The sequence below is a fragment of the Amphiprion ocellaris genome, chromosome 11 (assembly GCF_022539595.1).
Source record: "Amphiprion ocellaris isolate individual 3 ecotype Okinawa chromosome 11, ASM2253959v1, whole genome shotgun sequence".
In the NCBI taxonomy this organism is placed as follows: Eukaryota; Metazoa; Chordata; class Actinopteri; family Pomacentridae; genus Amphiprion; species Amphiprion ocellaris.
The window spans coordinates 28,089,409-28,103,362 of NC_072776.1; the positions used below are offsets into that span (position 1 = coordinate 28,089,409).

At 37.4% G+C, this 13,954-nt stretch overlaps 1 protein-coding gene across 1 annotated transcript in view; it reads left to right on the forward strand.

Moving 5' to 3' along the window:
- The window catches only part of xpo4 (exportin 4), an 84,523-nt gene that overhangs the window by 67,841 nt on the left and 2,728 nt on the right, over positions 1–13,954 (forward strand). The window contains exons 14-22 of the mRNA XM_055015423.1: positions 3,367–3,526; positions 3,626–3,795; positions 4,988–5,162; positions 9,558–9,764; positions 9,852–9,938; positions 11,512–11,692; positions 11,775–11,896; positions 12,012–12,142; positions 12,997–13,111. Of these exons, the coding sequence (XP_054871398.1) occupies positions 3,367–3,526; positions 3,626–3,795; positions 4,988–5,162; positions 9,558–9,764; positions 9,852–9,938; positions 11,512–11,692; positions 11,775–11,896; positions 12,012–12,142; positions 12,997–13,111 (1,348 nt within the window). The remainder of the gene's footprint in view (positions 1–3,366; positions 3,527–3,625; positions 3,796–4,987; positions 5,163–9,557; positions 9,765–9,851; positions 9,939–11,511; positions 11,693–11,774; positions 11,897–12,011; positions 12,143–12,996; positions 13,112–13,954) is intronic.

Consider the following 13,954-nt stretch of genomic DNA (forward strand, 5'->3'; position numbering starts at 1 on the left):
ATAATCACCACAGCTGCTGCGCCACAGCTCAGAGTGACTTAACTGTATCTGCAGGGCAGCTGAAGGAGTTGCTGATCAATAGAAACGACAGGGAAGCTGACATTTCTCACTTTATTAACTTCTGTAAGAGCGGAAATATCTGCACTGCGCTGCCATCGATTGTGCGATTGGTGAACATTAGTGCAAAACTGCATCGCTTAAAATACACCGGCAGATAATTAAATATGCCAAAGCATGTAAAGTGCGTCTCTGGTTGCGATCACCTGAGAGGATTTATTTTTTAACAACAGTTAGCTGTGGGCTGGATGCTCGTCTGTGTGAAGGCAGTCGTGTTTGTGTGAGTGGATAATCACAGTGACGACAATAGGAAGCCACAGCAGCCGGTGATATTGTCTGTTGAAGGTCATTGTGCTCCAGTGTTTTCTAGATTGTTCATTATGTAGATGTGTGTGTGTTTGTGTGTGTCAGAGGGATGACAGCCACGACAGAGGATTGCGGAGACGAGCGGCTGATGGCATCGGGTTTCCTAATAGCGGGCGGCCGACCCCGGCCCCGTAAATGTCAGCGTGGTTTTGTTTTCTGCAAACAATGTGAAACTGTGCGCTGTCCTCGACGGAGGGGGACGGACGCATAAGCTGCTTTAAGCCCTCTGTCTCTTTGTCCTTTTATTCGCTGTGTGTGTGTGTCGGCGGACTTGACATTGTGAAGCTCACTTTCACCCACACAGGCATGATGACTGTAAGCTAAGATCTGATGGTTTTCTCGTAGGCTTTGAGCTGTATTTCCTTCGTAACAGTAAACACAATAATATCAGTATTTAATACACCTGCACACACAAGTGTCGTCGTCAGAGTGGATATTTTAGTGTCCACACAATCAATAAGGACTAGACATTACAGCTTGTGTCAGATCATGATAAAACATTTAATCCTGCTTTTTCTACAATTTGGCAAGTAGCATTTTTGCTTGATGTTTAAATATACTGAGCAGTTTTATACACTCTAAATGTACTCCGTTAAATACTGGATTTGTTGCTCAGTCCTACCACAGAAACAATGAACCAGCCAAGTTTTTACAACAGCACAAGTTATTTTTATTTTTAATGATTTTTAGGATTTTGATGCACTATCCTGACAGATCATTCCTTCTCAAGTCGTCCTTCTTATTTTTAGACCATCTCTGATTTGCTTGAAAATTTTTATTGTGTAAAATACGGGTGTTTATAAAGATATGTATGAAATTTTAGCTAAGACTTTAAAAGATTTTTTTTTTTTAATTGCCTGTTGACCAAGTTTTTTTCATGCATTGAAAATTGAGGCTGTTTAAACAACGTCTCAGGAACTATTAACGATAAAAGCCTGAAATGTAGCTATTTTGCCATTTCTCATCATGTCTTTGAGTCAGGAGCTTGTATCGACACTGCAATGAGTCCTGTAGCAATCGATCGATAATGTTTTGAAAAAATGCTATTTTTGACAGTACTAGTCTACAAAGACGTCTGTGGGCTGCAACACGAATCAAGTTTGACAAAGCAGGACTTCTTTTTTTTTTTTTTTTGCATAAGCCAGCGCAATAGAACCTTAAACGACACGTAGAGACAATTGATATCACAAATTAATTAGTTAACCAAGTTTTCTACTTCAAGACAAAAAGTAAAAGGGTAATTTCACTCGTTATGTGACTTTTTCTGCACAAAATGTACCAATGTGTCCCAGATAATGAAGAGCTAAGAGGAATATAAACCGTTATTACAGTGTAATGCATTGTTACTGCAGGCAATTCAAAAGAGGAATGCTGGTAGAAAATTGTGAAGCTTGTATTTAATCCAACGCCACGATGTATCTGTTCATTTTTATGCAGATGACGCACAGATATACCTTCCACTGAGACCTGCTGATCCAGGATGCCTAGCTGCTGTTTTTAACTGTCTCAATGACATTAACCGTTGGATGGCTCAAAACCTTCTTCAACTAAACAAATACAAATCTGAAGTATTACTTTTTAGCCCTCCAAACCTACACAACAGCCTCACCACCAATAACCTCGATCCATTATCCACCAACGTAAAACTCGTTGCTATTTATTTTAGGATGCCAATTAATAACAGGTGGAGGGACTACCGATGTAAACTAGCTTTTCTGCTAACTCGGGTGCATTTACATTTGTTAAAATGTTGATTAATGTACATTGTCCCTTTCTTAAAAATAAATTTTAAAAAAAGAAACGTAGACGTTTTATTTGACCCAGACTTCAGTTTTGCTCCCCATATCAAAAAAATGATCCAGTCTTGCTTCTTCCAAATCAGAACGATCTCCTAGATTAAGCTGATGCTCTCATACCCGGACCTGGAAAAACTCATCTTCTCCCATCTCGATTATTGTAACTCCCTCCTTTCTGACATTCCTGTACAGCTCCTCCGTCACCTCCAACTTGTCCAAAACACAACAGCTAGGCTTCTTACCTCTTTTAACAGACAACATCACATCACACCTAACCTGGCTTCCCTCCACTGGCTTCCTGTTCGTTTTAGAATTGATTATAAGATTTTACTGATCACTTTTAAAGTTCACCAGGGTCTTGCCCCAAGCTACATTTATGATCTGTTGACCCTTTATTAGCCTCCTCGCAGCGGTAGATTCTCAGGTGGATCCTTTCTGGTTGTTCCAAAGTCAAGGCTTAAACCTAAGGGGGACCGAGCTTTCTCCATCAGGACTCCTCGACTTTGGAACGACCTGGCTGAGGAGATAGGGATTCCAGAGTCAGTAACTTCTTTTAAAGCACTTCTTAAAACCCACTTTGATAGACTTGCTGTTATGTGAAGTTTACTTTTAACTTTATTTAGTTTTAATGTTCTATTCTGTATTATGTCCTGTTTATTTTATATGTTCTCTCTTGTTTTGTTTTATTTTTAGCTGTGTAGTTCTTTGGTGTGATGTCATCTCAATTTTTTTGATATGTGTGCTGATCTAGCTATTTATTCATTTAACTTATCATTTTTACTGTTTACTTTAATTGACTGCCTTGTCTCTTTATGTCTTGCTTGATTGTTTCTATGTTTGCATGTTTTGACTGTCAAAGCACCTTGTGAAGGTGGTCCTTGAAGGTGCTATATAAATAAAGTTATTATTATAAATTGGATATGCGTTTTAGTAACCGCTTATTTCTGATGTGACAGCTGCACATTAGAGCTCTGAAAGTTTCAGCTTTGTACATTTAAGTACAATACTCAAGGAGTGAGTTGAGGACTGACACTGTACCGTAACAAAGGAAACCCCATTCGTTCATCCACTCTCTCCCAGAATTGGATGATGAAATAGCACTGTATGTCATCACTAAATCTGCGTCCTCTCGTCTCTTCTGTTTCAGACTGCTGTCGGCCGTGTTGAGGACGTCGGAGGTCGAGTCCAGAGCGACCAGAGCGAGTTTGACGGAGCTGCTGAGTCCACAGATGGGTAAAGACATCGTGTGGTTCCTCAGACGATGGGCCAAGACGTACCTGCTGGTGGACGAGAAGCTGTACGAGCAGGTACGAGGCTTTCAGCTGCGTCATACACATAAATGATCATTACTGAGTGTTTTCTTTGTCGTAGATATTTTCCTCATGTTTTTCTTTACCTCTCCTCAGATCAGCATGCCCCTGAGCACAGCGTTTGGTGCCGACACCGAGGGAGCCCAGTGGATTGTGGGATATCTCCTGGAGAAGGTGATCAACAACTTGTCTGTGTGGAGCTCAGAGGCTGAACTGGCCAATGACACCGTGGAGCTGCTGGTGACGCTGGTGGAGAAGAGGGAGAGGTGAGGACAGCAACATGTTTTCATTTTTATTAATTTGCTCTTGTTCCAGCTCCTCAAATATGAATCTTTTCGGGTTTCTTTAGTCTTCTATAAAACGAAACTGAACATATTTGGGTTAGAAGACATATAAGATGCAATGTACTTTCTTTTTGAAAAACATTTTTCAAATATTTTTTATGCTTAACATTTACTTCAGAGACTGAGATTTATTTACTGTTATTACATAGTAGGGGAAAATCTTCAAAAATCTGGCTTTTCCCAAAGTTTTACCAGTAGCATTTTCACTTGATTCTTAAATATACTAAATAGTTTTACAGACTTTAAATGTACATCAATAAATTATGGATTTTTGTTGTCAGTGCTTCCATAAAGACACTGAATCAGCCCAGTTAGCTAGATGTAGCCGAGTTTCACAACAGCATAATCAAGACATGTTTTTAGAATTTTGCTGAAGATTTCTAAAAAGATTTTTGATGCAGTGTTCATTTCATGTCAAATCATCTTTCTTTTTTTTAGAAAAGAATCTGCTCTACAGTCTCTGATTTGCCTTAAATTTCTATTGAATGAAATATAGATGTTTTTAAAGACATTCAGAAAATGTAGCTTAGTGTATTGATTAAATACAATCCGAGCTAAAAAAAAAATTAAAATTAAAATTGCTCATTGACCCACTTTGAGCATTTTATTTTTTTGACAGTTTGAACGACAATATTGCAGAAATTATGAAAGATAAAAGCTTGACATTTTCTCAGTTATTTCTCACACCATTGATTCACAACCTGCCACACTGGAAAAGTGCATTATATAGTTTGATTATGAGGAGTTGAAATATGAAAACAATTAATTTGTCTTTCATAGTTCCTGAGATATTGTCATTGAAATAAAGCCTGAAAATTCAATGTGCGACAAAAGATGCTGAAAGTGAGTCACCGCGCAGCTTTTTTTTTTTTTTATTTATCTTACAAAGTATTTAATATATCAAGCTAAAATTTCATAAATATCCAGAGTTAATGTTAAAAGCATTTCAGGCAAATCAAAGATGGTCGAGCAGAAGCCTCTTGATGGTTTGAAATGGAATAACCTTTATTTTTGTGGGTTAAACGTATATGACTACAGATGTTTTTGCAGATTTATGGGGGTCTTATGAGCTGTTACCACAGTATAGACTGTAACAGAAACTCTGTCCGATCAGGGCGAACATCGTGGTCCAGTGTGAGAGCTGGTGGAACCTGGCGAAGCAGTTTGCCAGCCGAAGTCCTCCTCTTCACCTGCTGTCCAGCTCGGTGCAGAGATCTCTGATGAAAGCTCTGGTGCTGGGAGGCTTCGCACACATGGACTCTGATACCAAACAGCAGTACTGGGCCGAGGTAATGTGAACATAGAAGGTTACGATAATAAACAAGAGCTGAAATGATTTGCTAAATTCATTTACCAAGAAAAAAATGTCAAACACTCTAATTCTGACTATTCAGATTTCTGAGCTTGTATTGTGTTTTTGAGGCTAATATATTTTGGTTTTCACATTGTTCATGAGAAAAAGAGCTGAAACATTGAGGCCTCTTTTGAACAAACAGAGCAAAAGAATTATTAAAAACAAGTAAAGCGTTCAGGTTGTTTTCTGTAGTTGTGTATAAACAATCATTCTGATATAATTTGGGACTTATTGTAGTTTTTCATTAATTTTCTCTTGAATCTTGTCTGGGTTCCTTTGTCAATGCATTGTACGTGTCGCAAGACATGTACAATGCATTGTACTATTTTAAACCATTTTCTGACGCTTCGTACGCTTAACATTTAATTCAGAGACTGAGGTTTCTCAACTTTATTGCGTACTATGAGACAATCCTCAAAAATGCTTGATCTCCCTTTTCGCACAGTTCAACTACGAGCACTTTTGCTTCATTCCCAGATATACAGAACAGTTTAATATACTCTAAATGTAATCCAATACATTTAAAGGGTAAAATAAAGTGGGAAGGCTGCCCTTTTGATGAAATTAAATCAGACCAGTTGAGAAACACACCCAGCAGATCAGATGTGTTGTAAACGAATCTGCAGCTTAGTCAGACTTATTTGGAAGAAAAAAATAAAGTAGGACTATGTTTGGGTTTGGCATTGTCAGTGAGACAAATAGTTGAAAGATTTTGGCAAACATCAAGCCTCGTCTATACAAACATGGCAGGAGAATTACAAAACAAGTAAATTGTCCCGGCTTTCTTCTGTAGTTGTATTTAAATAATTATTGTGACACATTTTGGGACTTCCTTTTGTAATTTTGATGTTCTGTTCTGTCACTACTCAGCAAAATATAGACCTGGGACGGCAGCCGCTTTAATCAAATGAAATCAGACAGACTGTAGACAAATCTCCAGGTTTATCAGACTATTTAGGAAGAAAAAGCAGAAGTTTAATATATTTGGGTTTTGCATTGTCAGTGAGACAAAAAGCTGAACATTTTTGGCAAATCTGAATCCTTTTCCAAGCAAACAAAGCAAAAAATAAAATAAAATACAGAAACAAGTAAAACATCCAGGCTTTCTTCTGTAGTTGTGTTTAAATGATTTTTCTGACACATTTTGGGACTTACTTTTGTCATTTTGAATGATTTGCTCGGTTAATACCCAACAAAATGAAGCCCTGAGAAGGTAGCAGCTTTGCTAAAATAATATCTTAAATTCTGTCAGACTTATCTGGAAAATAAAATATACTTATAGTCAAAATTTACAGACTGACCTCATGACTCCACTTTAAACTACTGCACTGGTCATAGTATAAGTATTTATGTGCACAGTTTCCCTGAGATTATTGCCAACAATTAAGGTGCAGTCACTTAGTTGTTCCTCCACATAAATCTGAGTCAGAAATACTTTACTGATCCCTAATTGATTACAGTTTCTCGCATTCAAACTTTTCAGACAGTAGACAAAAACAAAACTACTCAAGCAGTAGAAAAAAGATAGCATGAGTAAAATGTCCTATAGATGTCAACATAAGTAGAAAAGTATAAGCAGAAAATGTAAAATTTCACATTGTACTGGGAAAATTATAAATATAAAATACTATAAATGTAAATGTAATAAATAATAATGGAGATGTTGCGCAGAGAAGCAGTTATTGCAAAGTATATTTTTGTGTCTTATCATTTCACTGCTTCTTGTTTTACACTTTTTTGTAGTAGCATCGCTGTTTTCCAACGTCTTGACTATTACAAGTGCAGCGTTGTTATAACAGACGGAGATGACGACCAAAGCTGTGAAAACTAAACCCAAACTGTATTTAACTGTGATTCTTGAGCCTCGTCTTTGCACAAAAAAACACTCAAAAACCAGTTAGTCCGGACTCTGAGAAACAAATCTCCACCGTCTCCAGTCAGATACGAGGATTAGGAGTGATGGATGCGTTCGATAAACGTCCCCCGTTGAGTGTTTCTCCCGGGTGTATAACCTGATCCTCGTCCTGATCCTGGAGGTCTGAGTCCTAATAGGCTGACAGTAGTAAACGGGGGTGCAAAGCCACAATGACTCAAGAGTAATTATGGAGGGAGGATGGGTGAGACGGCAGCTGTCGGTCTGTACAGCTGTTCCATCTGAACTTGGACGCCGCCGTGTGAGAAGGAAGACAACTGATCAAACACTCCTTTGTTTCATCTCTGCGTCGCTGCTCCTCACTGACATGCACCGAGAAATCGCTTTGATCCCGTTTACTCTCCTAACTCACATTTCGTCTGATACTTTACTCCTAATGGCCCAGTTAACCTTCTGAACCCCCAAAAACCTGCCGGCGGGTTTGAAAGGCTCGTTGTCTTTGCAAAATCACCCAAATGAATCAATTCATCAGAGCCAGAAGCTTTAAAAACAGAAGCATTTGTTGGATTTTGAACTTCCTGATGGTCATTGCTCTTGAAACTTAACTTTGATCTTCCAAATCACCATGTTTCTACATGTCTTGTTTTAAAAAATCACCCAAAATAAACCATTTACTTCTGTACAGAACAAAAAATTATGAGATTCTCAATCTAACTAAGAAGCCACTCAGCTACGAGCAACAGTCACGTAGCAAAAATTCAGGGACTTTTCAGCTGAACTGCAGGCAGTGTTGACACAGAGCAGACGGGAGACAAGCATGGAAACTATTTAAACATGAGTGTAGTTAAATATCTAAAGTATGTAGAGTTGCATTTTTTTCCCAGCATTGATAGCACTTGTTAGCACAAATATATTACACGTTGATTCCATATCCTTTCAATTTTTGTAAATGAAATAATTAAAGAAATTCAACTTTCTTCTGTTTTGTTTATGATTTATTGCATTCTAACTGTGTCATATAGCACAGATAATAATATAAGATAACAAATAATTAAAGAAATTCAACTTGAATTTATGTAGTTGTTATTATTTATGATACTATAACTTGTCTAAAAGACTTGTTGGAGTTCTCTGTGGAGTTTCCGTAGTGGTACAGGACTTTACATTGCAGTGAAAATTAGCCCACAGCGAGTAAAAACATGACAGGAGTGAAACTTTCTTGGCTTTTAGAGTGTTAAAAGGATTAAATCAATGTTAGGGTTAGACTGTATGCTATACAGTCAATGCTTTGACTGCATAGTATTTATTAAAATTACAAGTGCTTACGTCATTTTTCATTGCAGGCTGCTGCTGATTTTTAAAAATGGAATAGTTACACTAGGTGTCATTCTGAAATCAGATTCAGAAAACTTCATTTGTCCCCAAGGAGCAATTAAAAAGTCACATAGAGCAGGCAGTGCAACAATAGCATAAGAAATTGAGTAGAAAACAAAGAAATTAAAGATAGCTAACATAAAATTATTGGACAATAAAATGAATAGAACAAATAGAGATAAATACATACACAAATGTAGAACAAGTAATATAATAAGAATAAAAAAAACTGAATGAAAAGGAAAAAACACAACTTAGTAACATACTAGTACAAATACGACGTGTTTTTTGTATTGTATTTTAATTTAATTTATTGTGTTTTTATTCAGATTTGTCTTTTAGTCATTGTTTTTATCAATCAACCACTCAATCAGACTTTATTTAAATAGAACCTTTCATACCACTGAGATACAATACAAAGTGCTTTATAGATAACAGAAATAAAAATGCAATTAAATGGTATAACATTCTTTATTGATGTTATCAGTACAAGACTCCAAAACATGGGGATATAGGAACTGAGGAAATGCCATCCTGTATAACACAGGCAGTGAGGAAACACCAGATGAGAGGAAATGGAATAAAATAAGATAGATAAATACAATTTTTAAAAAGTCCAAAGAAATTATTAAAAAAAGAATAAGAATTGCTAAAAATGAAATAATAAACTGTATGTTAGATTAAAATATGTAAATTAGTGAATAAATAGAGAAGTCAGTAAGTAGTTAGTTCTACAAAGAGTAAATAAATAAAATCTATCAAATCAGTCGAAAGCCTGACTTTCAAGGTATGTCTTGAGTTTGCCTTTAAAAACTTTGACGTTCTATGGGTGACTATTTGTAGTTTTACAGCACTTTGGTTCAACTCCTGTGGTTTTAAATGTGCTTTATAAATAAGTTTAATTTGACTGGGACTCCCTATAGCTTCTAATGGGATGTAAAACTGTATCTCCTCTTTGAAAGAGGACTTATGGAAGCGTCACATATAGTAAATATACTGGTTTACATAGTCAAAGCAAGGCTTTAGAATATCCTGACTTTGCTGCTTGGCTTTGCATCTCTAACTCAGTTTCTCTCCGTCCAGGTTCTTCATCCTCTCCAGCAGCGTTTCCTGAACCTCATCAATCAGGAGAACTTCGCTCAGATCAGCCAGGAAGAAGCCGTCAAACAGGAAATTGTCGCCACATTGGAGGCGCTGTGCGGCATCGCAGAAGCGACGCAGATCGACAACGTGGCTTCGCTCTTCTCCTTCCTCATGGACTTCCTGTCCAGCTGCATCGGCCTCATGGAGGTAAGAGACCTCAAGGAGGTCTGTAAAGCTTAAACGAGTTTAAATTAAAATTGAATCTGATGAAAGATTTGTGTTTTTGTCGCTCAGGTTTACAGCAACACGCCCGAGACAATCAACCTCATCATTGAGGTTTTTGTGGAAGTTGCTCACAAGCAGATCTGTTACCTGGGAGAGGTAAATGTCTAGAAATATATTAGATTTTAGATTCTGCTTCTATAAACTTACTGTAACTGCACATTCAAGGTGCAGACAAGCTGCCAGTGTGTTAAAACTATTTTCAACCACGTTTTTCTGCACACTTTGTGTTTCTGTGTGGGTTTTTTCAGCTCTGGTTTTTATATCAATAGCAGTTAATTTACATACATACCCTCTACATAGGTAACAATTTTTCAGTTTTTCTCTGTAAAAGAATTCAATTGTATTCTTTAAAATGTGTGAATAAATACTTGCATGGGAGTTTTACCTGAGAACCTTGTGATTTAGAAGCCATCCCCCCACAACTGTTTTGTGCAGATTATTTGCACGAGAAAAGCTAAATCTGCATTTTACTGGAATTTATTTGACATAATCTCTGGATATATTAACGAGCTGCCACATAATAACAGTTGAGCATTTTGAAAGACAGCAAAATGTCCTTACTGCATGCTGCTGTGCATCGAATCATCCTTCTGGATTTTGCTTTTCTGATTTTGGTGAATCGTTCTCAATGCTATCACCCAAAATACTGTCCAAAATATCATTTGTAATTTTCACTGCAGCCTCTATAATTCCTGAGCAGAAAAGATGCAGAAAGAAGGTGAAGAGGAAACAAAAAAAACTTTTAAAAAATAAACACCATGGGACTAATAATATCACAGGACCTCTGTGTTTGGCAGAAATTGTATTGAGGTCAGTTATGGTGGAATTTTACTTTATAAATTACAGATCTGACCTCCATCATGAATTATTAGAGGGCTGAAGGTCATATTATAGGGCTTAAGATAAACAAAAGAACTGTGATGTGTTGAAAATCATTTATTTAGATGCTTAAATTGTGCCTCTGTCTTTTTTCTGGTTGCATTTTTGCTTCGTCTTGATTTAAAGATAAGGAGCCAGCATTAATCGAAGATCACGATAAATTTTTGCTGAAGAAAAAGACGCAATTTTCCACGAGGGGTTTATTATTTATAGGCAAAAAAATGATTTATTGAAGGGAAACGAAAATCTGAGACAAATTTTACAAGACGTCAGGTTTGTAGTGCAAAACCTGCTACATCCTTTGTGGAATCGCTCTAAAATTGTGTGTAAAAGTGACAAAACACTAAGATAAAAGACTCCTAAAAGAGAATAAACATTTATGTGCCACTTTACAGGATACACCAGCAGCTGTTTCATGTATTTACTGAGTTAGTTGATTCTCTTCATCAACATCTGTTTGGCCGTCAGTTGTAGGCTTTCCGTGGCAACATTTTTTGCTCAAGCAAGAATAATTATGTTATTTAAGTACCCCGTGGACGTGAAGTTTGATTTACAAGGGCTTTTATCAGGCAGCAAGGCTCTAATGTAAAGTTTATACCAAGGTTCATTATGGGTAATGTAGGATCCAGTGACTATTGGTTAAAATTCTGGATTTCTTTTCTTCTGCTGCATCGATGTTGTCAGCTGTGTTGTTAATTTTGTCTCATTCTAGTTCAACAAACTGAAAATCTCTTACATGTTTACGTTGTTTATGCACAAAAATAATCTCACCGCTGTTCTCCTCATTCAGACAAAGTCCATGAAACTGTACGAGGCGTGTTTGACGCTGCTGCAGGTTTACTCCAAAAACAACCAGAGCCGGAAGCGGAGCGACGCCACGGCGGAGGAGGACCAGTACCAGGACCTGCTGCTCATCATGGAGCTGCTCACAAACCTGCTCTCCAAGGAATTCATCGACTTCAGCGACACCGGTGAGCCGTCCGGAGGGTTTCTGTCTTTATAATCTACAGAAATACTTGAAGCTGATCTTGACTGAACTGCTGTTTCTTCCAGACGAGGTGTTTCGGAATCAGGACCAGGGAACGCCGGCGTCCAGTCGGACAGTTTCAGCCGCAGATGTTGTTCTCTACGGTGTCAACATCGTTCTTCCACTCATGTCTCAGGACCTGCTCAAAGTAAAGCAACACAGGATTTTTTAGTGTTTCATCCGTAAATAAGGTTTATTAGTCTACATTCATGACAGTGACGTGTATTTAACCTCATGCTGATCGTGTTTTATTTGTTTTCCAGTTCCCGTCTCTGTGTAATCAGTACTACAAACTCATCACCTTCATCTGCGAGATCTTTCCAGAAAAAATCCCACAGCTGCCTGAAGACCTTTTCAAGAGCCTCATGTTCTCTCTGGAGCTGGGAATGACCTCGTATCCTTGATTTATGAGAGCAGATTTCATATATATATTCTCAGCTATGAGCTGCTTTGACTGTTTATTTAGCCTTAGTAGTGAGAACACTGAAAGTTGGCATCAAATGTTTTCTTGTCTCTGATCAGACATTTTCAGATTTAAACCACAATTGTATTCAGAAAAACATGGTTAATTGCACCTTGCTTGATCGAAATGTAATATTAGGTTTCTTATGTTAAACAATAGATGCTAATATTCCCCACAGACAGATGCTCAAAATGTTTTGGTGTCTACTAGCTCAAAGCTCAAAATGAGGCTGCAACAGAGATTTTTTTTCCCTGCTGTTGATTTTTGTTGTGCAGCTTTGAACCCTCTGAACCCCAAAACACACCAAACATTTCAAAGGCACATTATCTTTAAAAAAAAAAAAATAGTACAACAAATTGTGAAAAAACAGGCAAAAATGTCAAATTTTTACTTTTCTGACAGTTATTAAACTAATAACTTGTGATGCAAACTGAGGTCGGAAAAGGTCACCAAATCTAAGCTGAAAATCAGATTCTGTAAAAATGAAAAAATTTGCCCTATTTGATGCAACCGAGAAGCTCTAAGTGACTCAGCTGTGCACTAGCATGTGCATGACAAAAATTCAGTTACTCTCAGGCTGCACTGCAGGCAGTGTTTACACACAGCAGAGGGGAGATGATTGTGGCAAGAAATTACAAACTTAAGTAGGAAAATCTCTATAGTATGTAGAGTCATCATTTATCCATCACCATCCATTATTTTCCTGCTGCAGCTGTAAAGGAGGTTGTCGACAGAAAAAAAAGGTAATTGTTGTGTAGTTTTTGCTCTTTAACGCCTGTTTTCAGGATGAGTTCAGAAATCAGTCAGCTGTGTTTGGAAGCTTTGTCTCCTCTGGCTGAACAGTGTGCTAAAAACCAGAAGGACTCACCTTTATTCATCGCCACTCGTCACTTCCTGAAGGTACAACACACAAACAAAACACTATACCGGAATAAACTGAGCAGTATTAATAATAGAGCAGTATAAATGAATAAATACATGCAAGGGGAGGGAACTTTAATAAGAAATGAATTCTTACATTCTGACATTTTATTAAACACATTTATTGTTCTTCCACTGTTGCATCTGACCAGGAAATACTTCAGCATAGTGTCAGTTCTCTACTGTGGTTTCTATACAGATTAGGCTTAGAAAAAGGAGATAAATAACTACTGAGTTAGAAGAAACTGTGTGCAGTTGGCTGATTTGGTGTTCTTGCATAGTAAGTTAATCCATAGACTTTAATCACTGCAGGTTGAGAACAAGGTTGGTGCTGCTGTATGTGGTCCAGATCTGGAATGAAGATGGGGTTGTAAATGCTCACAGGGTTTAAGAATCAGGGTAATTCCTGGGTAGGCTTTCTGTGGGTCAGATGAGGAAGAATCTGGGTTCCCATTGAAATCACAATGAGAACAACAACGTCCTTAAACAGTATTCATTTTTGACAGTTTGGTCAATAATTGTACAACACTTCTGTCACTGAAATAGGAAATGCTCTTTTAAGGTGCATTTTTACATTGAATTTTTTGCGCAAAGTCACTTTTGTAATGTTGAGTACAATCTTTCTTTTTTTTTAAATTGTTGAATGGTTATTGTTGTAGCTTTGACATGAGAGGTGTCTCTTCAAGCTCTTTGTAAGAAAACAAATGACCAGTTTTGTGTCAAAAATGTCATACTTCTCCTGTTATGAATGTGTTTTTAGAAAGCTGGAATGGAAACAACGGCTGTAAAGTTAGATGCTGCAGAACTGCTTTACCATTTTAA